At 46.0% G+C, this 25369-nt stretch overlaps 1 protein-coding gene across 1 annotated transcript; it reads left to right on the top strand.

Moving 5' to 3' along the window:
• On the top strand, positions 1–25059 carry TGFBRAP1 (transforming growth factor beta receptor associated protein 1). Its single transcript, XM_081858075.1, is given in 14 exon segments — positions 1–222; positions 2170–2275; positions 4142–4843; positions 7276–7470; positions 9329–9483; positions 11951–12033; positions 14434–14775; positions 16028–16085; positions 17160–17303; positions 17834–17980; positions 19935–20094; positions 21827–22260; positions 23759–23915; positions 23918–25059. Coding segments are annotated over 13 exon segments (2652 nt in total). The 5' UTR covers positions 1–222; positions 2170–2229; the 3' UTR covers positions 23947–25059.
• The last annotated feature ends 310 nt before the right edge of the window (positions 25060–25369 follow it).

The following is a 25369-nucleotide window of genomic DNA, read 5'->3' as shown; positions in this document are numbered from 1 at the left end:
CCCGCGCCTTCCTCGCCCCCCTCCTCCTTCCCGGGTCTCCCTGCCTCCGCCTCGGTCCGGCACCCTTTGCTGGCAGGGGGTCAACCCCGCGCCCGCCCCGGGGTGGGCGTGGTGCCCTTGGGTGCTGGGGGTGTCGCTGCTGCTAAGCCCAAGACTGCTCGCCTGGCCTGGTGCGTTGCTTGGTACAAAGCGCAGTTTCCCTTTCCCGATCTGGGAGGGTTAGTAAGTACTACTCGTGTGTAGCAAGTGGACGGGGTTTTTTAACTGGGGTGGGGGGTAAAGGAAGGAGGGGTGAGGCTGGTGGTAGTGGGCTGGGCTGGGGCTGGGTTGCAGCAGCCGGAGCTCCTCCCTGCATCTTGGTAAGAATGGTGCAGAGACACCATCTAAGCACCATTAGGCTCATGTATATTATATACGGTGTTTAGAAGGCATCCCTGTATAGGGAAGTTTGTTAAATGTTTTAAATACGTTTGATGCCCTGTTGTGTTTTCATTGGTTGGAAACCGACCAATATATATATTTACATAGGCTTGATAAACTTTACGCAATTTACAACAAATTTCTTAGCAATTCAGCTTCCCATTCTTACATTCTTGGCAGCAGAATAAGTACTGTGCATAAGGCAGCAGGTAATTGCAGGGGGTGGAGGAAATCCCCACCCCCTGCAATTGCCTGCTGCCTTATGCGCAGTACTTATTCTGCTGCATGTTTCTTTCTTTACTTCGTTATTACTATCTTCCCCTTGCTTATACTTCAAGGTTTAGTCATGCTGCTGGCCATATGACCCGGAAAACTGTCTGTGGACAAATGCCGGCTCCCTCGGCCTGAAAAGTGAGATGAGTGCCAAAACCCCATTGTTACCTTTGACTGGACTTAACTGTCCAGGGGTCCTTTACCTTTACCTTACTTCAAGGCTCTCTCTCTGTGTGTTTGTTTGGTTAGCTTTCGGCTAACCAGCTCAAGTTCTCACTAGGTATAGGGGCTGGGCTGGGCTGGGCTGGGCTGATTGCCTCTGTGCAGTTTCAAAAAGTAATGACGGCCATATTCCACGCCTAAAGGAAGAAAAGGTCAAGAACTGACCCCGCCTCCACACACAGGCTTCTTCCTGACTCCCTTGGAGTAGAAATAATGGCAGTAGAAAAAACACTGGTTGTAGGCAAGTTTAATGGAAGTCACACTGTCCCCAGAAGTTTGAGCAGTTCCACACTCTTCATAAGCAGCAGTGTTAGAAAGCCTTACAACATCACCTGCTGTTCTGTGGTATGTCATGTTGTTGATGTCTTAATAGAGTGGACACAGGTAATCTGTATAAAAGGAAGGTGCCATAGAGTCATTCTGGTTATCAAAATCCAGGGAGGAAGCACAGGTGTGCTGCATTTCACAATTGCAGGCGGACTACTGTGTCATTCGTGTGTTGCAATATTCAGTTGTGGATTGGCGTGGCTGAGTCTGCTGTTGTTGTATTCTATGAACTCCTCGGCACTCGAGAGCACATTAGTCAGCCCAGAATACTCATCATTGTCACTTATTAGATTTGTGTGTCGCCTACTCAACAGCCTCTGTGCGTCTTGAAAATATGCAAAACCACGAATCCAAAGTTTTAAGGCATAATTTACATGTAAGAAAACAACAATCTACAATGAGGCCCCGCATTATAGAAAAATCTTAATAAGTCTCCTTTTAACAGTAGAATTAAGATCAGTAGAATTGAGAGAAAGGTGAGAAATATTATCACATGAAAACTATTATTGTTATACAGTGGTACCTCGGGTTAAGTACTTAATTTGTTCCAGAGGTCTGTTCTTAACCTGAAACTGTTCTTAACTTGAAGCACCACTTTAGCTAATGGGGCCTCCTGCTGCCGCCGCGCTGTCGGAGCACAATTTCTGTTCTCATCCTGAAGCAAAGTTCTTAACCCGAGGTACTATTTCTGGGTTAGCAGAGTCTGTAACCTGAAGCTTATGTAACTTGAAGCGTATGTAACCCGAGGTACCACTGTGCCTTGTATACCTCTGTTGTTATTGCCACACTTAATACACGGTTAAATAGCTACAACATGCAATGGGATGAAAACTGGCAATTGCTCAGGAAAACATCGGGGAAAAAGAGCTATGCTGGAGGAGAAAAAAGTCCTGCCTAGTGACTAGTCTTTCACCCTTTTCCCCACAGTGGCCTACAAGATGCTCCTAGCAAGCCCAGAGGCAAGATGGCAACCGGTGTCCTCAGCAAATGAAACTGAGGCACGCGCCTCTTAAAGCCACTGCTTATATCAGAGGTGGGGAACCTTTTTTCAGCCTGAGGGCAGCATTGTTTCTTGGGCAGCCTTGGGGGGGGGGCGTGTCTCGTGCCAGTGGTAGGCAGGTCCACAGGCAAAAGCAGGTGGAGCAACAGGTTAAATTCCAGCCACACACAAAAGCCAGAGTGTCTACACCAATACATCTCTCCATTTCTCATCGAAGCAACGTGCCTGCACATCTCTCCATATAGGAAAGTGAAAGGCAGTTTGAGGGCTTTTTCCAGCCACGCAAAAGCATTCAATAAGAGGGTCAATGGAGGGGCATGACTTGGGTATAAAGGAGAGTCCCCTGGGCCTGAGGTTCCCCACACTTCTCTTACACCACCTTGTCTTATTTGTTGCATTTCTATCCCACCTTTTCCTCCATGGAGCTCAAAGTGACTTTCATTCTCCCCCCTCCTCATTAAAACCCCACCACAACCCTGCAAGGTAGGCTAGACTGAGAGGCAGTGACTGGACTAAGGCCACCCAGTGAGCTTCATGTCTGAGTGGAGAATCAAACCCTGGTCTCCTAAGCCCTAGTCCAACACTCTGACCACTGCAATATGTGTGGCAGAAGGAGAATATGATGCAGGTATTTTGAAGTCAGATTACACGCCTCACATTCTCTGCTGAGCCACTGGGAGTGAGCTCTTAATTCCAAAAAGTATTCCCAACCCTTATGATGGCTTTAGGAAGTCAGAAAATTGGATAGCGGCACTGTTTAGGATTCAAAAAATTGGGAAGATCTAGAAGCCGTCTTGCTTTCTTGAAAGGTTTTGAAGGTATACTCGGTTTTATGTCAGGATTAAAGTGAAAGTGACTCCCTCGCAGCTGTGTGAACAGGTAATGTGAATACAGTATTTCTGAAGCCGTAAAAGGAGAGGGGGGAAGCCACGGCTGTGCAGGAACACGGTCTCAGGGCACAGGCAGCCATATTGCAGTGTCTGGATTGGGGAATGCCTGGGGATGCCATGTGTGCTGCTTTGGAAAAAAGAAAGCAACAAAGGTGTACTAAATCAAAGAGAAGTGCATTACATACATCATCCTAAAGCAGGGGTTCCCAAACTGGTCTGTGGACGACCAGTACCTGTGAGCTACATTCAGGTGGTTATTTCATATATTGTATTTTATTGTACAGTAGACCCACAACTTATGCACATTTAACTTGTGTGCATTTAGCTTCACGTGCTAATAATAATAATATTTTTTAAGGGGATGAGTGTGTGTGGAGGGGACTTTGGCAATCCCACCCACCATTGCACCCCGTGTGTTTTGACTATATGCAATGATGGCTTTATGCGCTGTTCCTGGAACATAACCCCCAAATTAGTTGTGAGTCTGCTGTATTACAATTTGAATTCTATGGAATTCCAGATCCAAGAATTAAAAAGCAGTGGAAACAATTAAAACATCATATAGAGTCTAGTACAGCACATTACAATTGTTGCAATGGGCAGAAAAATCATTAGGTGCTCTGACAAGACTCTCAACAGTTTTTAAAGTGGTCCATGGTGGAAAAGGTTTCTTGGACAAACATACATGCAACATGTATGCCCAGTGAACCAAGGGAGGTGCTTTTCCTCTTCCTGCTGTCTGCCTGGAGCCGATAAAGTTATAGACTGCAGATTTTGAGCCAATCTGCACCAGTCTGCTTGCCTTATATTAGCTTCAGGCTAGCCACGTACAGTACAGAGACAAGTTAACAGATGTACCATTTCTGGTGTCGGGTCGGAAAGGGCACCTGTTTACAGGCGCTGTTAACAAACTGAAGGTCTGGGTTGATTCCCTTTAAACGTTCTGTTTGTTCTCCCTGCTGCTTGGGTGTGGATAAAAATAAGCTTCTCTTCTCCTTTTCCGCGGCAGGCCATCTGGAAAGCGCGATGAGTGTCAAGGCCTTCAGGCTTGTCCCCGCGGTTGAGCGGGACTTGCTGATGGGCGACAAAGCTCGGATCAACATCGAATGCATCGAGTGCTGCGGGAAGAACCTGTATATCGGAACCAATGACTGTTCCATCTACTACTTCCTGCTGGAAGAAAAGAACTCGCCAGCTGAGAAAACGTCCTTTTCCGTCTCCAAACAGCTGCACAAATACCTGAGTTTTCGGAAGCCCGTGGGGGAGCTGAAAGCCGCTTCGGCGCTCAATCGGCTCCTGGTGCTTTGCGACAACACCATAACACTGATGAACATGATGAACCTGGAGCCCATCCCCACGGGGGCCAGGATCAAGGGAGCTACGATGTTCACGTTGAATGAGAACCCCATGAGCGGGGATCCTTTCTGCGTTGAGGTTTGTATCGTTTCAGTCAAGCGCAGGACCATCCAGCTCTTCTTGGTCTATGAGGACCGCGTTCAGATTGTGAAGGAGCTTCTCACCCCGGAGCAGCCTTGTGCCGTGGCTATAGACGGCCACTATTTATGCCTCGCTCTCACCACCCAGTACATTATTCTGAACTACGACACTGGCGTTTCCCAGGACCTCTTTCCTTACTCTAGCGAAGAGAGACGGCCCATTGTGAAAAGAGTAGGCAGGCAAGAATTCCTGTTGGCGGGACCTGGAGGATTAGGTAAGGTCATAATGTTCTCTGCCTCCTGTTGGAAGGTTTTTGGGTTCGCTTAGAAAGGGTTTGTTCCTCCCATGATATGTCAAATCTTGATCCATTTGTTCCTTTGTGCTATGCTATCCAGTCTTAAAGGTAAAGGGACCCCTGACCATTAGGTCCAGTCGTAACCAGCTCTGGGGTTGTGGCACTCATCTCGCTTTATTGGCCGAGGGAGCCGGCGTACAGCTTCTTAGCATGACTAAGCTGCTTCTGGCGAACCAGAGCAGCGCACAGAAACGCCGTTTACCTTTCCACTGGAGCACTACCTATTTATCTACTTGCACTTTGACGTGCTTTCAAACTGCTAGGTGGGCAGGAGCAGGGACCGAGCAACGGGAACTCACCCCATCACGGGGATTTGAACCACCGACCTTCTGATCAGCAAGTCCTAGGCTCTGTGGTTTAACCCACAGCGCCACCTGCGTCCTTCCTATCTGGTCTTACCAATACCTTATATCTGTGCAATGAGCTGTGATCTCACAGCAGGAGAGCATGCAGACGACAAAAGAAATAAGGAAATAAAAAGCAAAAGTTGGCATACTGTTGTGGACACCGGGCTGGAGTGCTGCATTTAAAGATGCCCAGCAAATGCTTATGACAGTTGTGCAGGCACATCCCAGGCAACAGTTGTAATAGGAATGAATGCATTGAATCAGCAGGGTAAAAGGCTGTGTCCCACCAGGGCTCTATTTTCTAACTTGAGAAAACGCTATAAAATCATAGTCTGGAGGGAGATGTGCTGCTTATTGTACTGAAAACCAATTGTGTGGAAAGGCCCCAATACTCTAGCAACTGCTGATAAATCTTGTTTTGTTTTTTAAAAAATAACATGAATGAGTAGTCTGATCTTGGAAATTTGTGCTTCCTTACAGCCTGATCCTAATCAGTGCTAGGCATGCTTGAGCCCATTGAAATCAATGGGATTGGGTTTGCTTTGCTCACTGTAGGATCAGGCTGTTAGTGGCATTCCACTAAAATTGAATTCTGATGTTTTCTGGAATTTCGGGTGCCTCCCGTGTAACTTACTTGACTCATCCAATTCAGGGCTTGAATTGTAAACAGAATTGTGCCAGGACCTTCCTACTGTAAGAAACAAACTAAGTAAAGTAGCACAGGGTAACTTTGTTAAGCCAACACTGGAGTCAGTGGTGCTGCTTCAAGATTCAAACTGCATGTGCATGCTCGGGGGGGAATCGCAACCTCCTTGCTAATACCTGTTTATTTATTGTCCTGTTTTCTAACGTGCTTGGATTCCTTTTGCAGGTTGTAGAATTAAGGTTGTTTTTGTAAAGCTGCTATCCGTAAGCATTTATGGCTCAGCCGTAGCTCAGTGTAAGACCCCCAGCTTTGCCTGAGATAAGGTGAATCCTACATGGCGTAAATAGCTTGTTAAAGATGAGGGTCCGCTCTTGCTTTCCTTAATAAGTGGAGCCTTCTGTTCTTATGGAGAGGGCAGGTGGCTATTTGTTTCTGGAGGAAACATCTGTGTACTGTTGTTAGGCTTGATAGCACATGGAGCAATCCCTAAGTCCTAGATCCACAGGCTGCAGGAGATGAGGAACGGAGCAGAGGGGCCTCTCCACCAGTGAGCAAGACCTTTGCCAGCAGAGGGGCACATCTACTGCAGAGAACCGCACTATAGCCGTAGATAGTTCAGTGGGCATGTATCTACCGCCGAACACTATGGACCTTACTTTCAAACAAATATACTTGACTGTATGGTGTCCATTCCTTCTACTGTATGGTGAAGGACAGAACATTGCTGATGACCAAACGGAAATGTCATCCAACGTTCTAACATTAAATGCAACTGAGGCACCCAACATCTGGTTGAAATCAGCGTCCGCACAACTGATTCTCGCACAAAGACAGCTCACTCATCAAAGCAGTGGGCGGGGTTTGCAACCTGGCATGGGCTTCCTGTGCCTGGGTGACACCCCCTTTGCTTGCTGGCCATTCCTCCGCCCCCTCCCCGCCTAGCCAATCAGCTGCCAGCTGGGGGGGTGGAGTGAGAGCCAGGTAGGGCAGGCTCCAGCCGACCATCTCTCCAGTCAGTCTTCGGAGCGTCACAACAGTCCACACAACCGATTCTCGCACAACCTATCCTTTTATCTATTTGTCTCTAAAACATCACTTGTGAGACGGAATATTCCATACTGGTTGACACAGTTTAAAAAGGTGTAGCTTTTACTTCCAACGGTGCATGGTAGGTTTTGCTTGTCGGTGTGCAAGTTACTGTCGTGCTTGAGAGAAACTTTTCTTCAGAGCTCCTGAGAAGGCACTTTCATGGAGAATTCTTAGTGGGTAACTTTATGCAGATAACTATGTAGAAGCCGGGCAATCAGCTGGTTGTCCGATCAGACTTCTAACTCATCGCTCCCTTTCTAAACCGGCAGGCATGTTTGCAACTGTTGACGGCATTTCCCAGCGTGCTCCTGTTCACTGGTCAGAAAACGTGGTTGGTGCAGCCCTCTGCTTTCCTTACGTAGTTGCACTGGACGAGGAGTTCATTACGGTGCATAGTATGCTGGACCAGCAGCAAAAACAGACACTACCCTTTAAGGATGGTCATATCCTGCAAGACTTTGAAGGTACCTAATTGTGTACACACGTGTGTGTGTGTGTGTGTGTGTGTGTGTTGAATTACTTTGGGGAAGATCTAAGTGTTTTTCTTACAGTCTTTAAAAACATAAAAGGCAGGGACTGGCTCAAGAGCAAACCACTGAACTGCTTTTCTTAAGCCAAGGATGAAGAATCTGTGGTTCTCCAATGTTTTTGAACTCCCAACAGCCCCCAGCCAGCATGGCCAGTTGTCAAGGATGATGGGAGCTGCGGTCCATCAGCAATCTGGTTCCCCATCTTAGTCCTCAGCATTTCTCACTCCAAGTATTAAGTATTGTATTACATTCCCAGGTTATCTGTACTGCTCGGCCTGTGTGTGGTGTAGTGGTTAAGAGTGGTGGACTCGTAATCTGGTGAACCGGGTTTGCTTCCCCGCTCCTCCACATGCAGCTGCTGGGTGACCTTGGGCCAGTCACACTTCTCTGAAGTCTCTCAGCCCCACTCACCTCACAGAGTGTTTGTTGTGGGGGAGGAAGGGAAAGGAGAATGTTAGCTGCTTTGAGACGCCTTCGGGTAGTGATAAAGCGGAATATCAAATCCAAACTCTTCTACTCTTCTTATACGTGTAGCCGCAAAACATGCCCTAAGGAGCTAATGAGCTGAATGGCTTTTATTGTGTATTCTCAGGACTGATCGCACTCTTAAGGAAAGGTCGTATAATCTGTGACTCTCTAGGTGTTGCTACACATCAACACCGACATTTAGCCATGCTTTCTGGGGTTGATGGAAGTTGGAGTTCCTCATCCATGTTCTGAGGAACAATTATGCTCTGGAGCTAAGGAAACCCATACTTCGAATGTGCATACAGTGATTGAAAAATGCATATATGGGCAAACCCCCGAAAGGGGTCACTTTCCAGGTCATTGTGCGTGTCAACCTGTCGTGTCCCCGCCTAGTTCCTCCCCCTTCTGGGGCCAAAATTGGCGCACATGTTGGCACATTCGTGTGTCACTTGGACGCACACAAAATGGCCGCCGGCTGTAAATAGCTGGTTGATTCAAGAGGTTGCACTTCCTATAATAAGGCTCTGTTGTCCAACGTGAAAGATATTTATTGCCATCAGACAAAAAATATCTCTCCTGTGGGGGTGACATGGAAGTACTTCCTATGAAAGATCGTAGACACTCAAAAAATAAAGCGGTTGACAGCGTTTGTTTGGCGCTTTTGGAAAGCATGAGCAAGATTTGAGATTGTGCAAGTGCAGCACTCTTAATGTTGTTTGTACAAGTGTTGCTTCAAGTTCCTTTTTTATTCCTTTTTATGTGGAAATACAACTGGCATATTCTAAAAATAAACTGCCGGGCACTAGCTAAACCGAACCGATGTGGAGTTTCATTTCTTCATTTTAAAATGGAGGAAGAAAACGTGTTTGTAGAACCATCAGCGGCCATTTGTGTACTTGTAACTTAAATCCATGTTCCATCACTAAAATGTCAGCAACGATACTTGATCCCAATGGTAACTACATTTTTGCAAGGCCAGGTGTGCCTTCCTAACTTTGACATTATCTGATATATTGCTGTGTTTGCATTGCGCTGGATTTGCAATAATAATAATTTATTTATATCCCGCCCTCCCCAGCTGAAGCCAGGCTCAGAGTGGCTAACAACAATAAAAGTAAAACAGTTTACATAAAATCATAATCAATTAATTGAAATGCATTCTAAAATCACTTCATTCTAAAATCAATTCAAAATCAAATTTCCTCTTTAAGTTGCATTTAGTTTCTGCATCTCAGTGACTTTTCTATATATGTTTTGTTTTGTTTTTTTAAGTCATTTGTGATCATGTAAAATGGACATCTTGTTTTCATTCTTTTCCCCCCAGGCAGAGTAATTGTGGCTACCACCAAAGGGGTCTATATCTTGGTCCCACTACCTCTGGAAACACAGATTCAGGATCTTTTGGCCAGCCACAGAGTCGAAGAGGCGTTAGTCTTAGCAAAGGGAGCCCGAAGAAATATTCCGAAAGAGAAATTTCAGGTCTGTTGGTATTTTTTGAATGCATCTGGGCATGTGAAGGCAAGCAGAATTGCAAGCAAGCTTTGAAAAGCTGGAAGTCTTATTTTGAAGTATCTAGCTAGAAACTGGAGCCATTTACATGCTGGTATCGGAAGAGAGATGGGACACGGGTGGCGCTGTGGGTTAAACCACAGAGCCTAGGACTTGCCGATCAGAAGGTTGGCGGTTCTAATCCCTGCGACGGGGTGAGCTCCCATTGCTTGGTCCCTGCTCCTGCCAACCTAGCAGTTCAAAAGCACGTCAAAGTGCAAGTAGATAAACAGGTACCGCTCCAGCGGGAAGGTAAACGGGGTTTCCGTGCGCTGCTCTGGTTTGCCAGAAGCGGCTTAGTCATGCTGGCCACATGACCCAGAAGCTGTACCCCAGCTCCCTCAACCTGTAAAGTGAGATGAGCGCCGCAACCCCAGAGTCGGTCACGACTACACCTAATGGTCAGGGGTCCCTTTACCTTTACCTTTTATCACAAGAGAGAGAGAGCTGTTCTTAGAGCTGCTTCCTGGTTGCCATCTTTAAGCTATGAGATATTAGGAAGCTATAGCGCTTAGTTGGAGTGGGTGTGTTAAGAGTTAAGATTGTTCCGTTTTCTGAGTGATAAACATCCCTGTAAGCATTTGCAACTGGGATAAAAAGGCCATATGCCACCTTTTGAGCTGACTAACTTTAATCTTAAACTATTTCTTGTGAAAAAGCAAGTTTCATTTACTTCAACAGATCTTGCTTTCAGGCGGGAGTAGTAGTTTAGCAAGCGTAAAAGGTGGTGACAGGCATTTGTGGAATGTAAATATCTGTGTTCATTGGCATCATTATCTCTTTGTTGCATCTCTGAGGGTGGGAGTGACTCGCATAGACACTGTGCTCATAAGCATTGGGCTAGGACCTGGGAGATCAGGGTTCAAATTCCCACTCAGCCATGAAATCCATGGTTGACTATGGGGCAGTTGAAATATTTTGGCCTAACCTCCCTCACAGGGGTGTTGTGATGATAAAATGGGGGAAGGAGAAGACGCACGATACCACCCTGAGCTCCTTGGAAGGCAAGGTGGGCTATAAATAAAATTAATTGATTAGATCTTCTCTTAGCTATTATGCTGTACCAGCTCTCTGAAACAATTTAGGCTTTCTTGGATATAGGATCACCGTTCAAACTTTCTTGACCCAGCAACCCTTCATAAAGTCTACCTAAGGGTGGGGGGCTTTGCAGTCTCCCCACCCACTCACCTTCTCGTTTTGCCTTCAAATCACATTAGCTTGAACGCTCTTCAGATGGATAACTTGACTCTACCACCAGAGCTTATTTCATGTCCATGGATTCCCCCACCCCGTGTAATTTTGTATTGCTTAAGGCTAGATAAATTTAATTAAATTACAGTAAAGTTTAGAAGACAAATTAAGACATCAGATTCTTTTTACCGTAGAGCATTATTTCATTAGCCACAGTTGAGTCCTCTTGTTTCATCTCCTTTCGCTTTGTGCCAACGCTCGTCTTCACATGTTTTTGTATATTTATTGCTGGTGCATTTATATCTCATCCTTCTTCCAAGGAGCTCGAGGCAACATTACGTGATTCTCCACAGACACACAGACACTCTCTCACTCTTTCTCTCGCACATACACACCCCTTTGTACTTGCAGTGGTCTTGCGAGGTGGCTTAGTCAGAATGATTGCTCCAAGGTCCAGGTGCATCTCAAGAGAGTGCTTGGGAAAGGTTGCAATAGGTCTAGAATACACTATGAGTTTGCCAGGTTTAGCTTCTGCTCAAATCAGTGAATGGAGGAAACAAGTATAAATAAGCGTGCTACTTGTGGATTTTGAAAACGTTGCATCTCGATTCAAAGTAGTTGGGTTGTAGACTGTTCTACTGCCATATAACGCTTGCTTCGGGTATGAAAACTGTTTGGAACAGTTTCCACATCTGAGAGAGCATGCAACCCAGTTGCAACTTGCACGTATGTGCATTTTGCGGTGTGCACATTACATTGCTACTTTGTATGCACACAATCCACATGTTCTTATGCTGTTTCCTTCATGGGATTGATCAGCTCTGGGAATCTCATTGACTTGGAAGTGCCTGTAGGTTCTCAGCACAGACATTGCTGGAGTCACCTGGAAAAGTTTCTCATGTGTGCTTCTTTCTCTGTTGCAACTGGCACCCTTTCGCAGTCCCCAGAGGACTTGCCGGGAAGCTGATAGCTAGATAGCTATGCTTCGTAGTCTCAGGGTGGACTTGCAGCCTTACCCAACTCTCTGATTCTCCATATTGTGAAAGTCATACAAATTGCATGCAGTTATGAGCTTTAAATCAAGTCAGATTCTGGCTTAGTCCTCGTTTCAGCATGGCACAACTAGTGTATGAGCCACGCTATATATATTTTTCTTTCATCGGTTTCCTAAACGGGTGGTATTTTCCCCTCTTTGTTTCCCATTTAGGTTATGTACAAACGAATCTTGCAGCAAGCGGGATTTATACAGTTTGCACAGCTTCAGTTCCTAGAAGCAAAAGAACTCTTCAGGTAATCCCTCATGTGGGGCGAAGAACACTTTTTGAGTGTTACTTGGCAACCGATTCGATCCTTGTGCTTGGGTTTAAAGGCTTCCGAGTTCTGAAATATTGTCATGAGGCAGGACTGAAACACTTCTTAGAAGGCAAAAGATTTAGGATCGCGGACCAAAGCAAATTTGGGGTTGCTCTTTTTTGATTCGGTAGTGGCTGATGAGTGACGAAACTCTCTGACGTGTTCCCAAGTCCTCCTGATTGCTGTATACTGAAACTGTTAAAAGGCCGTGAGATAGTGCTCGTCTGTTCTGCCCACAGGCCCCTGTCTTGCTTGCATCTAGGCAACAGCTGACGTACCAGGTTTGATTTTGAATCAGCTGGGTGTTGGCAACAGTTGCCTTGGCTTTCCCCTTAATATTGGTACAGTGGTACCTCGGGCTAAGAACTTAATTTGTTCTGGAGGTCTGTTCTTAACCTGAAGCTGTTCTTAACCTGAAGTACCACTTTAGCTAATGTGGCCTGCCGCTGCTGTGCAATTTCTGTTCTCATCCTGAAGCAAAGTTCTTAACCCGAGGTACTATTTCTGGGTTAGCGGAGTCTGTAACCTGAAGCGTCTGTAACCTGAAGCGTCTGTAACCCCAGGTACCACTGTATAGGCATTCTGACGCATACTGTGTGTGTTTGCGTGCCGGCAAACTGCATAGCTTCTGGGAACTGAGCTTTTCAGTTTGCTGTTGCACATACAACGGAAGCGATGGTAAATATGGAAATAGAGTTCTTTTTGTAACGTAGCTTAGATCTGGGATTACCAACACAGCACCCACAGGCACCATGACACCAACTGCCTCTTGGGCACCCTCCAAAAACCCCTGCCTGCCCTAAAGTTTCTGAGCACAATTCAAAGTGTTGGTGCTGACCTTTAAAGCCCTAAATGGCGTTGGTCCTGTATTCCTGAAAGAGCGTCTCCACCCCAGTCGTTCAGCCCGGACACTGAGGTCCAGCGCCGAGTGCCTTCTGGTGGTTCCCTCACTGCGAGAAGTGAGGTTACAGAGAACCAGGCAGAGGGCCTTCTCGGTAGTGGCACCCGCCCTGTGGAATGCCCTCCCACCAGATGTCAAAGAGAAAAACAACTACAAGGCTTTTTGAAGAGATCTGAAGGCAGCCCTGTTTAGGGGAGCTTTTAATGTTCGATGCATTATAGTTTTTTAATATTTTGTTGGAAGCCTCCCAGAGTGGCTGGGGAGGCCCAGCCAGATGGGCAGGGTATAATTAATTAATTAATTAACTAACTAACAAACAAACAAACAAACAAGTAAATATTAACTTTTGTGGTGTGCATTAATTTCCTTGGCTTCCCATGGGCCTGCCCTCTGCCATTCCCCACATGAGCTGCAGGCATTCAAACGAAGGGAAGAGGGCAGGGCAGCTGCAGCCTTGCTTTCCAGGATGCCAACACTCCTAGTTGCCCCTCAGGAAAGGGAAACAAGGAAGAAAAGAGCAGGATCCTGCCTTATGAGTGAGGATGAGGTGGCAGGAGAAGTCTAGAGCTTCATGTGCAGGGGAAGCAACCTGGAGCATCGAAGGAGGGAGAGAGGGTTTCCCCATATACGTTCATCTGCATGGGGTGCCCAATCGTGGGTCCTAGTGGGACACTAGGAGGGGGCTTGCAGTGCTTTAACCCTTTGTCCCCCGCTGGGGTTCTAATCTAGATTTCTTAATGCTAAGTTATGGGCAGCTGTAACAAGTGTCCACATTTCCCTATTATTATTTATCAATTTGTATACCACCCTATACCCGGTCTCAGGGTGGTCACAACATAAAATCGCAAAATAAAAACGCAAAATACATAATAATAATAATAATAATAAACCCCCAATAACTGCCCCCCCCAAACACATTTTTAAAGGGCATCGGATGTCAATCAGCCAAAGGCCCAGTTGAGAGGGAACGTTTTTGCCCGGTGTCTAAAGGCAAAATGAAGGCACCAGGCAAACCTCCCTGGGGAGAGCATTCCACAGACGGGGAGCCAGTGCGGAAAAGGCCCCATTCTCGTCTTGCCACTTTCCAGATCTCACAAGGAGCTGCCACACAAAGAAGGGCTTCCGAAGGTGGTCTCATGGGTAGGTTCATATGAAAAGAGGTGGTATTGTGTGGTCCTGAGCCATTTAAGGCTTTATAGGTCAAAACCAGCGCTTTGAATTGGGCCTGGAAACGTAACTGGTAGCCAGTACAGTCGGACCAGGATAGATGTAAGATGCTCAAACTGTCCTGCTCCTGTGAGCAACCTGGTCACTGAATTCTGCCCTGCTTGAAGTATGTACCAAGCTAAGTGTCCTCTGTGTGCATGCGCACGCATGCTCCTCTGTATACTTTCCCCTTTCTTTTTGCTTCATTTAGTTTGACCCTGTAATTGCAGAGGCGGCCAGCTGGACGTCCGGGAGCTGATCTCTCTCTACCCCTTCCTGCTGCCTTCTTCCTCTTCCTTCATGCGGACTCACCCTCCCCTCCACGAATACGCGGACTTGAACCAGCTGACGCAGGGGGACCAGGAGAAGATGGCCAAGTGCAAGCAGTTCCTCATGAGCTACCTGAACGAAGTGCGCAGCACCGACGTGGCCAACGGCTACAAGGAGGACGTCGACACGGCCCTGCTCAAGCTCTACGCGGAGTCCGGTCACGAAAGCCTGCTAGATCTGCTGGTCTCCGAGAATTTCTGTCTTCTCGCGGATTGCGCCGCGTGGTTGGAAAAGCACAAAAAGTAAGCCTCTGGGTGACATTTACTAACCCCCAGTAGAGCTCAAAGTGAGCAGTTGGGCTTCCTTAGAAATGCCCAGTCGCTACCCTAATTATTTTCTGGGTTGTTGTTTTTTAACATCTTTTAACTAGATGCCCATGTTCCATTTTTAATGGTATGAGGCCTCCAGTGAGCAACTAATTTTTCTCCATAACCATTTTTCATTTTAAAAATGCAAGCAGCAAAATAGCGTTCTAAGTCCCCTAGTGCCAACTCCCGAGACTACTCTGTGTGTGTGTGTGTGTGTGTGTGTGTGTGTAAGATTATTTAATATTGTTTGTTGAAAAAAGGGATTTTAGAGCAGCTTGCAAAAGATGGTACCTGCCCTCAGGGTGTTGGTCCAAAAAGTCATGGCACGTGAGGAAAAACGGAATGGGAGGGAGGAGGGGAAAGCAAGCTCAGCACAGTACATATTCCCAGTGCTTTTTTTCTGGAGGTGCTCAAGGGTAAGCAGTACTGGCACCTGTTTTTTCTCGAAGAAAAGCAGTGGCTAAAAGTGTGGCAACTTCATGGTGAGTCCTGGCACCATTTTTTTTCCGAAGAAAAGCACTGCACATTCCTAAAATAAACATTTCTTCCTCATAACCCCTAAGTGACTTCCCCTTTTTGCCTTTTAGCATCATCATAGCTCGAAAAGAGAGCCTAACTTTCGAGAAATGTTCCTTTTCTTCCGAAGGATCTTGAGTCACCCACATAAGAACTGTTAGCTGTTGTGTAACTGTGGCATCCAAATACAGCCGTGCTTGTTGCGTAACTGTAGGAGCCTGAACTTTATGGCTGAGCAAAGGTTTGAAGGACCACCTATGTCGATCCTTCCCACTGACTTGTTCCTGCTTCAGCTGAGAAGAGGGCAGAAGACTATCGGTCTCTCTTCCAAGTGAACGTGAGAACAACCTGATGAATCAGGCCAGTGGCCCACCTGGTCCTGGTGTGTGTGCTCTTCAGAAGCTGGCTGTGTTGTGTTCTGGAATCAAGGCTACAACCTCACCCCAAAGTAGCAAATAGAAGGAAGAAATGTGACCTCCTTCGCATGTAAAGTGGGAATAAATAGACCCAGCTCACAGAAACTTTGCAAGAACAAATCCAATTCAGTTGGTCTTTATTACAATCGCAAATCAGCCTCAATAATTAAATCATTAAGCCCGTTTATCACGCAGAATGCCAAATAATGATTCTACACATTTGCCTTTTTTTAACAATACTGCTTCTTATGCAGGTTCTTCGCGCTCGGACTCCTGTATCACGCAAACGGTCAAGACGCGGCGGCACTACAGGTTAGAACGCAGCAATGTCTCCAAGGAAATCAAAGCAACACGTAAACCTTTCATGGCGAAGCAAAACGTTTCAACTCGCGTTTCAGTTCCCGTTCTGGCCATTAGGCAATTGTCATGCATGTTCATGCATTTAAAGCTGTTGTTGTTGCTCTCCAGGTAGAGAGCTGAGCTAATGAAAGGGGAACAGAATTCCTGGTGTGTCTGTGTTGCTCCCTTTTTCTGGTTACCTTTCAGCTCTTTCAGCATATCTGGGCAAGAGGGTGGCGGCAGCAGCGACCGGGTGGCAATATCAGTTGAAGGTCAGGCATGCTATTCAGGTGGCTGGTCACCCACCATCCCAGCCATGCGTATCATCTAGTTGTCTCCTGGCTTCTGGCTCTATTCCTTGTCCAGCCGTTCTGGACATTTCTCTGGACATTTCTGGTTTGCCTATCTTGCAGCAGTGAAAAAAAAAGTGCTTATTATATGAGCTTAAAACCACAATAGCTCATCTAAGATCAACTTAGGACAAGTCCCTCTTGCCTCTCTGCAGGTGGGGGAAGGTTCATAAGTCAGTGTGAAATAGTAGCTACCTAATTTTAATCCGCTTTGGAGCGCTTGTGGTCACTCTGATATCTTTGCACTTACAGGCCAAAACATTAGAAGCTGGGAGCAGGTTCGCTTATTAAGAATCGGGTAGAATGCTGCCTGTGTTCTGTGAATAAAAGAGGGTGGAGAGATTTGTACATACAAAAAGGAAGAAGGCAGGCAATGATTTGGAGTGTAGATGGGGAAGATCACATCGGGGAGATGGCACAGCATGGGCAAGCGTGCCCAATTGTTGCCAGGATGATGGGCAGGGAATGTTTACTTTTGCTCTAGGAGTCCAGCGCAGAGGCAAGGGGAAAGACCTGTACTTTGCACCCGTGCTCAGCTCCTGTTGGTGCTGTTACACAAGTCTTTGGCATCGGTGTGCTAAGTCTGTGGTTTGGGTAAATTTATATTAACTAACAGCCTGAAGAAAAATAGCAGCTGGCTTTATTGCCGTGGGATTCAACCTGAACCTGATTGTTTCATGCTTCTTTTCGGCTTCAGTTATGGGTGAAAATTGTTAACGGTGACATCCAGGACTCAACACGCACAGATCTTTACGAGTATATAGTCGACTTCCTTACGTCCTGTGCAGACCATGAATTGGTGTGGAAGTATGCAGAATGGGTCCTGCAGCGAAGCGAAGAGGTTTGTGGCTGGGTATTTGTGGGGTGAGGTTTTTGAAATTGAAATTGCTGTTGCTTGGGATATTTGAGTACCATAGACTTGTAGCATTGGCAGGGACCCCAAGAGTCATCTAGTCCAAGCCCTAGGTAGGTGTGCCATCCATATTGGTTGTCGAAACCTTCCAGGTCTAACAAATCTGTATTTCTTAATGTCATCCACTCCCGGATCCAGGTGAGATGGGCCGCCTCATGATATAATTTCAAATTAAAAATATATTTTAAAGAGAGAGGCAGCAGCACAGCTGTGTGTCCCCACCATTAATCCTGTATAAACTGAATATTGTGCATTCCCTCCCTCAAACATCCATTGTTGCACACTGTCATGTTTTCATCGATTTTATTAGCACTAGAAAAGGTCAGATATTTTCAGTCCCTTTTAACAAGTATGAGGCAACAGGTATTGATAACCTGGCACCAGAGACTTGTGTGTGGCGTCAGCCATTTATGTAAGCTTTGCAAATCTTAATATTTTTTTAATGCATCTTGCTTTAGGTTGGTGTGTACATCTTCACTAGAAGACCCTTGGAAGAAGAACAGAAGAACAGCTTTAATCCAGACGACGTCATCAGCTGCCTTAACAAATATCCCGTATCACTAGTAAAATATCTAGAGTTCTTGGTTCTAGAAAGAAGAGTGAAAGTAAGTGGTGATAGTTGGATCTGGTAGCATAAAAACTGGTGTGCATCTGTTTCGATGTTCAGTTTATGCCTGAAGCTCAAAAATAAGTCCAGGAGGTTCCTTTAGTTCTCTAGATTGCTGCAGGGCAACCATGGTAACTTGCAGCTTTAAAATACTTCTCCTATTCCATTCTGCTTGCTTATTGAGACTCTAAGTAGGCCCATTACCAAGCTGGATAATTTAACACCAGGAGGCAATTATGGCACAAAGTACACACATAAGGTGACCCTTTTGCTTATCTATGGGAGCAACGGAAAAACAAGACTTACCCTTTACATTATTTGCTCTCAGAAGCCCAGTTCTGTTTACTGTTGCAGCGTAAGCAGAGGAGGAAATGCCTCCTATAGAATCCTGCTCCCTTCTCCGGCTGCTTTTGAGCAGCCCTAAATGCATGTCCGTCCCACCCCTAATCCCAGAAAGGTGCTCTTGGGCAGCTTCTGAGGCAAAGGTACAATGTCCTTCTATACCAGACTAGAAAAGGAACTTGGCCCTCCAGATGTTTTGGGACTACAGCTCCCATGATCCCTAGCTAACATGGCCAGTGGTCAGGGATGGTGGGAGTTGTAGTCCCAAAACATTTGGAGGGCCGAGTTTGCCTATGCCTGCTCTACACTGAGGTCCAGTTCCGAGGGCCTTCTGCAAGAAGTGAGGTTACAGGGAACCAGGCAGAGGGCCTTCACGGTAGTGGCACCCGCCCTGTAGAACGCCCTCCCAGCAGATGTCAAGGCAATAAGCAACTATCTTACTTTTAAAAGACATCTGAAGGCAGCCCTGTTTAGGGAAGTTTGTTGTTGTTGTTGTTGTTGTTGTTGTTACAGTTCCCATCATCCCTGACCACTGATCCTGCTAGCTAGGGACGATGGGAGTTGTAGTTCAAGACCCATCAAGGACGGGGAACCTCAGGCCCAGGGACCACACGTGCCCCTCCTGACCTCTGTCTGACCTTCAAGACTCTTCCCACCCCCAAGCCGCATCCCTCATTGGTCCTTCCCTTCCTCAAGTGCTTTTAATTGGTTTGATTTTGTCCTTAAATTGTGGTGATGCCTCTTGCTTGTCTGATGACTCTTTGCATGGCTGGAATGTATCCTCCTATAAAAAAATAAACATTAAAAATGCTTCATTCATTTTGCCTGCCCCCACCAACCGCTGCCATGCGGCCCCTGGAAGGTTCCCCACAGTAAATGTGGCCCTTGGGCTGCAAAGGATCCCCCACCCCTGCCCAAATCTCCCTTGTCTGATGAAGTGTTTTCTCTGGGTGTTGGGTGTTCCAGCATGACTGGTGTCTCCCAACTTCTCCTGCATCAACGGGGCAAAAGCTTCCTTCTCTCCTTGCACTAGGAGTGTAGGATCTCTAGAATGTGGAATTAGGCTGTTAAAAAGATGAGCTCCCCCCCCTTTCTTTTCTCTTTTTTAAAAGCCAGCCAGTGGGTGGTTAGGAAGAAGCAATTCCAAGATTATAATTTTTTGCATAACTTCAAATGCTTTAGAAGCACGATTTTATATAATAATTGTTTTACCAAAAGCGAGAAGGACCCTGGCTTAGGTAAGCCCGCTGAATTCGAATGGGTGAGATGCAAATGGGAGGAAGGAGTGACAAAATTGTGATAAGGTAAAAGCGGCATGTGAATTAATAGATAATAGGATTCGTGCTCCTTGAGTTATTGCTAATGGTGATCATATTTTGAAAGGCAAGTGAATTATTTCTGTTTAAGTGCTGCTCCAGAATCCCTTTGCTCTTGCAGCGCACGTGGAATTTCAAACTTCTGAATTTGTCAGAGCACAGGTGCCCAGTCCTTTTGAAATGTTTTTGTTTTCTTTTTAACCATTTTGTTGTTTTTGAAAAATTGTTGGAGTATTAATAAAGCTACTTATGGAGAAAGTCTTGGAATTAAAATATTGTCTTTTATACTGGCAGAAGGAAAAATTCCACACCCACCTGGCAGTCCTTTACCTGGAGGAAGTCCTGCGTCTGAAATCACTGGCTGCAGAGAAGAGTGAAGAATTGAGCAAATCGCAGGCGAAGCTACGCAGTCTTCTGCAGAAATCTGACCTTTATAGAATTCGTTTTATTTTAGGTAAGAGAACTGAAATTGTATTTTATATGCGTCTGATGAAGGGCGTGTTGTTGTTTTTTAACCAGCTACGCAGGCAGAGAAAAGGAAAAGAACATTTGAATTGCACAAGGGTGATTTGAACTCAAGTTGTCTGAGGGATAACGCTAAATGCTTTGTGTTGATGCCGGTTCCTGTTGCAACATTACAGTGTCAGGATAACTCGGGCCTAGTTCAGCTTGCTATGGGATCCAGGAGCAGCTTCCTGCAATTCAGTGTGTTCCAGAATTTGATGCAGGCATCAGCGTAACGTGCCTGATTGCCAGAATCCTTCCACTATAACTTCTGAAGTGAGGGATCCTGGGCAACTGGACATAGCCCGTATTAGGTCATTTTGGCAAGTGTGTGGGTCTGTTCCCTGTTGCAGTATGGCAACAAATGAACCCAGCCAGCTGTCAGCATCGCCCTTGAGCCAGTGCCACCAACTGGACTCATACACTTCAGCCCTGACTGGGCTAGGCGAGCTGGGTAGCACTTCCAGAGACCACCTTCTGCACAGAAACAGGTCAAAGTGCTGTGGACTCACAGCTTAGAGTTGTGAGCACCGGATTCACTCCAACAAGAAGACAGTCGTCGCACAGCAGAGTATAGCAGAGCATAAACAACTCAGAGAGCAGCTCTGTAGAATAGCTACTTTTATTCTATCTACAACTATCATACAAATTATATACAGAGCTAAATGGAGAAGCTGAACTGCACTGAGTGTCTGCAGCTGCTCTTAGCAGCAACCTTATCTATACACACAATCTCTAACACTCAGTCTCTCTCTCTCTCCGACACACTGATTGACTCTTTGATGTGGTGCTGGAGCAGATTAAGTAGAGAGCAGAACACTGCCCCTCCTCTCTGGAAAATCACCAGACTCATCAGGAGATTCTTGGATATGGGAGGGGTGAAACCTCCTCACCAGCAACGTGTGAATTCTAAGAAGTGGCTTTAGCGGCATAAGAACATAGGTCTTTTAAACTGTGTGTTTAATGCGTTAAATGCAACCGCACTGTCAAAAATAAGGTAAATATCAGCAGGGATCCCAGTAGCAGGCTTGCACCAGAGTCTTCCCCGGGGCTCTGCTTTCTGCTGCATTTCCTCCTAGCTCCCCAAAAACTGTTTCTGAGAACTGGGGGAATCCTGCAGAGTAATGAGTAAAACAGTTGCGTTAGGTGGGATGCCAGCCCTGTGTCGGAAAGGGAATGTCTTCTGTTCGTGAATGAGTCTTATTTCCATCCTGCTCATTGTACAGTGGTACCTCGGGTTACATACGCTTCAGGTTACATACGCTTCAGGTTACATACGCTTCAGGTTACAGACTCTGCTAACCCAGAAATAGTACCTCGGGTTAAGAACTTTGCTTCAGGATGAGAACAGAAATCGTGCTCTGGTGGCACAGTGGCAGCAGGAGGCTCCATTAGCTAAAGTGGTGCTTCAGGTTAAGAACAGTTTCAGGTTAAGAACAGACCTCCGGAACGAATTAAGTACTTAACCCGAGGTACCATTGTATTCAGAAACATAACGATGAGCCCAGAACTCTACACATAACTGCCCTGCTAAGTGTCGAGAGGGAATTTTTGTTCTTGATTTTATCATTCTGCTTGCTCTTCGTTTTCCGTTGTTCTTTTAAGACGGCTAGCTTATCTGAGGAATATAGCTTTCTCTTGCACTCTAACAAGGCCTCTGCTTCAAACGTTACATTCGGCAGATAAAATCAGCGGCACAGATCTTCACATGGAGTGTGCGATACTATTTGGGAAACTGGAACAGCACGATAAAGCTTTGCATATCCTGGTCCACGAACTGAAGGACTTTGCTGCTGCGGAGGAGTACTGCGTGTGGAATTCGGAGAGCAAAGACCTTACTTACAGGAAGAAGCTTTTCCACATGCTCCTTTCGGAGTATCTAAATTCCAGCACATCGGAGCACCAACTGGCCATGGCGGCTGTAGACCTCCTAAACAACCACGCGGCCGAATTTGACGCGGCCTGTGTTTTGCAGCTCATACCGGACACCTGGTCGGTGCAGCTCCTCTCCTCGTTTCTCTGCGGCTCCATGCGGGAAAGCATCCATGCACAAAGAATGACGCAGATCGCACTGGGCTTAGCAAAAGCGGAGAACCTTACTTACACGCATGAGAAGGTGAGTACAGTGGACCCCCCAGATACAAATTAAATTCATTCCGGGGGTCCATCTGCAACCCGAAAAGTCCGTAGGCAGAGGCGCTGCTTCTGTGCATGCACGAGGTGCACAGAGCGCTTCAGCACATGCGCATGTGGTGAAACCCGGAAGTATTTGCCACGTTTAAATAATAATAATAATAATTTTTATTTATACCCCGCCCTCCCCAGCTAAGGCCAGGCTCAGGGCAGCTAACGAGCAATAATAAAAACAAGTTGAATGAATACAACTTAAAAACAAGATTAAAATACAACATTAAAATATTGAAACATTAATATATTAAAATGCAGCCTCATCACAGGAGGAGAAAGGAAAAAGAAAGAGGGGGAGGGAATCAAATTGGCTCCCTTAGGAAGCTGCCTCCCGTGCCCTTGCACTAAAATGGTTTTGCCACGTTCGTAACCTGAAAGTTACGTATCCAGAGCGGTACATAACTAGAGGGTCCACTGTATGTCATTTTAGCTGTTGTTCAACGTGGCAAAACCTTTTTAGTGCAAGGGCACGGGGAGGCAGCTTCCTAAGGCAGGTTTTCAGCTGTGTCAGAAGGTAATAAGCCACGGGAAAGAGGCAAGCCTTCCTAGACATTGGGGTGGGAAACCTGCAGTCCTCCAGGTGTTGTTGAACTGTAGCTCTCATCCTTCTTGCCTCTTGGCCAGGCTGGTTGGAGCTGATGGGAATTTCAAGTTCAGCAGCATCAAGAAGGTATGAGATTGGCTACCTCTGCTGTACACACACACAGAACCGGTGTGAGGGATGTTCTCCCAAAGCTGCCCTGGGAGAAGGAAGCAGAGTTGGGAAGAGGGGAGTATTTCCATCTTTACCAGAATATAATATATAAAATAGTGAACTATAAGCCCTAACTCCGCCTTCCATAGACCTTATTCGTCTCATAAAGTTGACACACTGCTTGACTGTAAAAGCAAGCAAACCTCAAAGCAGTTTTAAAAACAAACAAAGCAATAGAATTCTCATTAAAACGACTATTTAAATGTTCTTTAAATTTTTAAATTGGCCATAAACCAAAAGCAGATTAAAGCACACGTCTACATCCTACATATGGAATTTTGCATTCATGTACAGATGAACTACATGGCTGCTCCCCTAAAGAGCTTTTTAATACCCCTTACTGTCAGGGCTTCCAGAAAGAAACTTTGGAATTGTAGCTTGATTAGTTTACCAAAAAGCATGTCAGGGAATGATCATTGCACCAATTCTAGTAGACGGCATATGCCACCAGTGAAGTACGCAGAGGGTCGCACTCAGCTAAGTCCAACTCACGAGTAGCCCCTTTGAAATGAATGAACCTAAGTGACTCCTGTCCATTCACTTCAATGGGTCCACTCTAGCACTGAATACCATTCAGAGTAGCAATAGTCCCTGTGACAAAACGGCAGCCTCTTAGCACCCTCATCGGTTCACGTTTTCAGCAGCTCTTTGGCTTGTTTCTCCCGCTTTGCAGGTGAAGCTAAAAGGGATCCCAACGGTTCTATCGGACAGAAAGGTCTGCCAGATGTGTCAAAGCCCTTTCGGCGAGCCTGCGTTCGTCAGGTACCCAAACGGCAGCGTGGTCCACACACACTGTGCTGCGAACCGACATGTGAATTCCAGCACAAACCACATCTCTCCAGCCCCAGTGGACGGACATGAAATATGCCCAAGGTAGTGCCAGACGCTGCGTTGGTTAACTCCTTAGAGTAACCGAAGGGGACTCTGCTGGGCGAAAGAACAAAAATAAGTCAAGGAGAGAGGAGTTTGCCCTGGGGTTGATGGAGGAGGACTTTTGGTCAAACACGGCCTCTTAAACTGCTGATCTCTTATGAATGTAGGCAGCACAAGAAATTGCAGGTGTTTATATAACGAACAAATACTTTCCTCACGGTAAGGGTGCTGGGGAGGGGGTGGGGAACGGAAAAGCTTTTTAAAAATACATATACCTATATTGAAACGTGCACTGAATTCGGTGATCAAGTGGTCTAGGAAGGAGAGGGGCTGATGAGCAAAAATATCTCTTCCCCGGAAAACCGATTCTGTCTCTTGAATAAGTGGCATGAAGGAGCACTTTTCTCTTGAGAGTAGGGCATAGCCTGCATTATGTTCTCTGCCGGGTCTAAATTTTGCCTGCCGGGACAGCGTCATGAACTTGTTCTGTGCTCTTGATACTGGTTTTTTTTTTTTTTTTTTGTAAAAAAACAAAAACGATTTGTTGCACTTTTGAGCCTTTGTCCTTTATTCTCTGCCATGCAAGTCCATTTGTTACAAAACCTCTTCGAAGCGCTAGGACCCCATGGGAGCTCCTGAGGAGGGAATGAGAGAATGCATGATGGCAGGATCACCATGCTGTGAAAAGGCCACTGTTTCTGACACTACTAATTGCAGCAAAATCACCAGGGTCTGCCACCTGGATTCATAAACCATCGACCGGAGGTGGGTGTGGGTAGGTGGGTGGGAAGGAAGAGTCTTTAATAACTGTAACGACTTATTTATTATCATACAGATGTTCTGTAAATACAGTTGAATGAAATGGTTTTTATATCGGCATTCCCCTAGAGCAAACACATGTAACCGGTAATTCCAGGTATAGCTTTTGAAGAGTCTACACCTGAGGTTATGTGAAGAAATAATCTGCGGTTCTGAGCTCCTTTGCAAGAGTGGGTTCATTCAAAGGGATTAAGGGATGCAGTCACTGCAGCGTCCGTGGTTGCATCGTGATGGTGCGCAGTAAGCTTGATAACACTTAATAAATGCTCTGTGGCTACGGAAGTATAGCGTGCCAAACTTTTTTTTTTTTGAAAAGACACCACTGTGTGTAGGTAATGTGCTGTTTTACTACATTATTTGTACATACAAACATACACACCCATCTGTGTTGCTCTGTGTCACTCCTAACACAGTGGTACCTCGAGTTAAATACTTAATTTGTTCCAGAGGTCCATTCTTAACCTGAAACTGTTCTTAACCTGAAGCACCACATTAGCTAATGGGGCCTCCTGCTACTGCTGTGCCACCGGAGCACGATTTCTGTTCTCAACCTGAAGCAAAGTTCTTAACCTGAGGTACTATTTCTGGGTTA

Source organism: Podarcis erhardii, assembly GCF_964252035.2.
Source record: "Podarcis erhardii genome assembly, chromosome: 4".
Classification (NCBI taxonomy): domain Eukaryota; kingdom Metazoa; phylum Chordata; class Lepidosauria; order Squamata; family Lacertidae; genus Podarcis; species Podarcis erhardii.
Note: the sequence above shows the minus strand (reverse complement) of the source record. Positions and strands in the feature narration are given on the sequence as shown.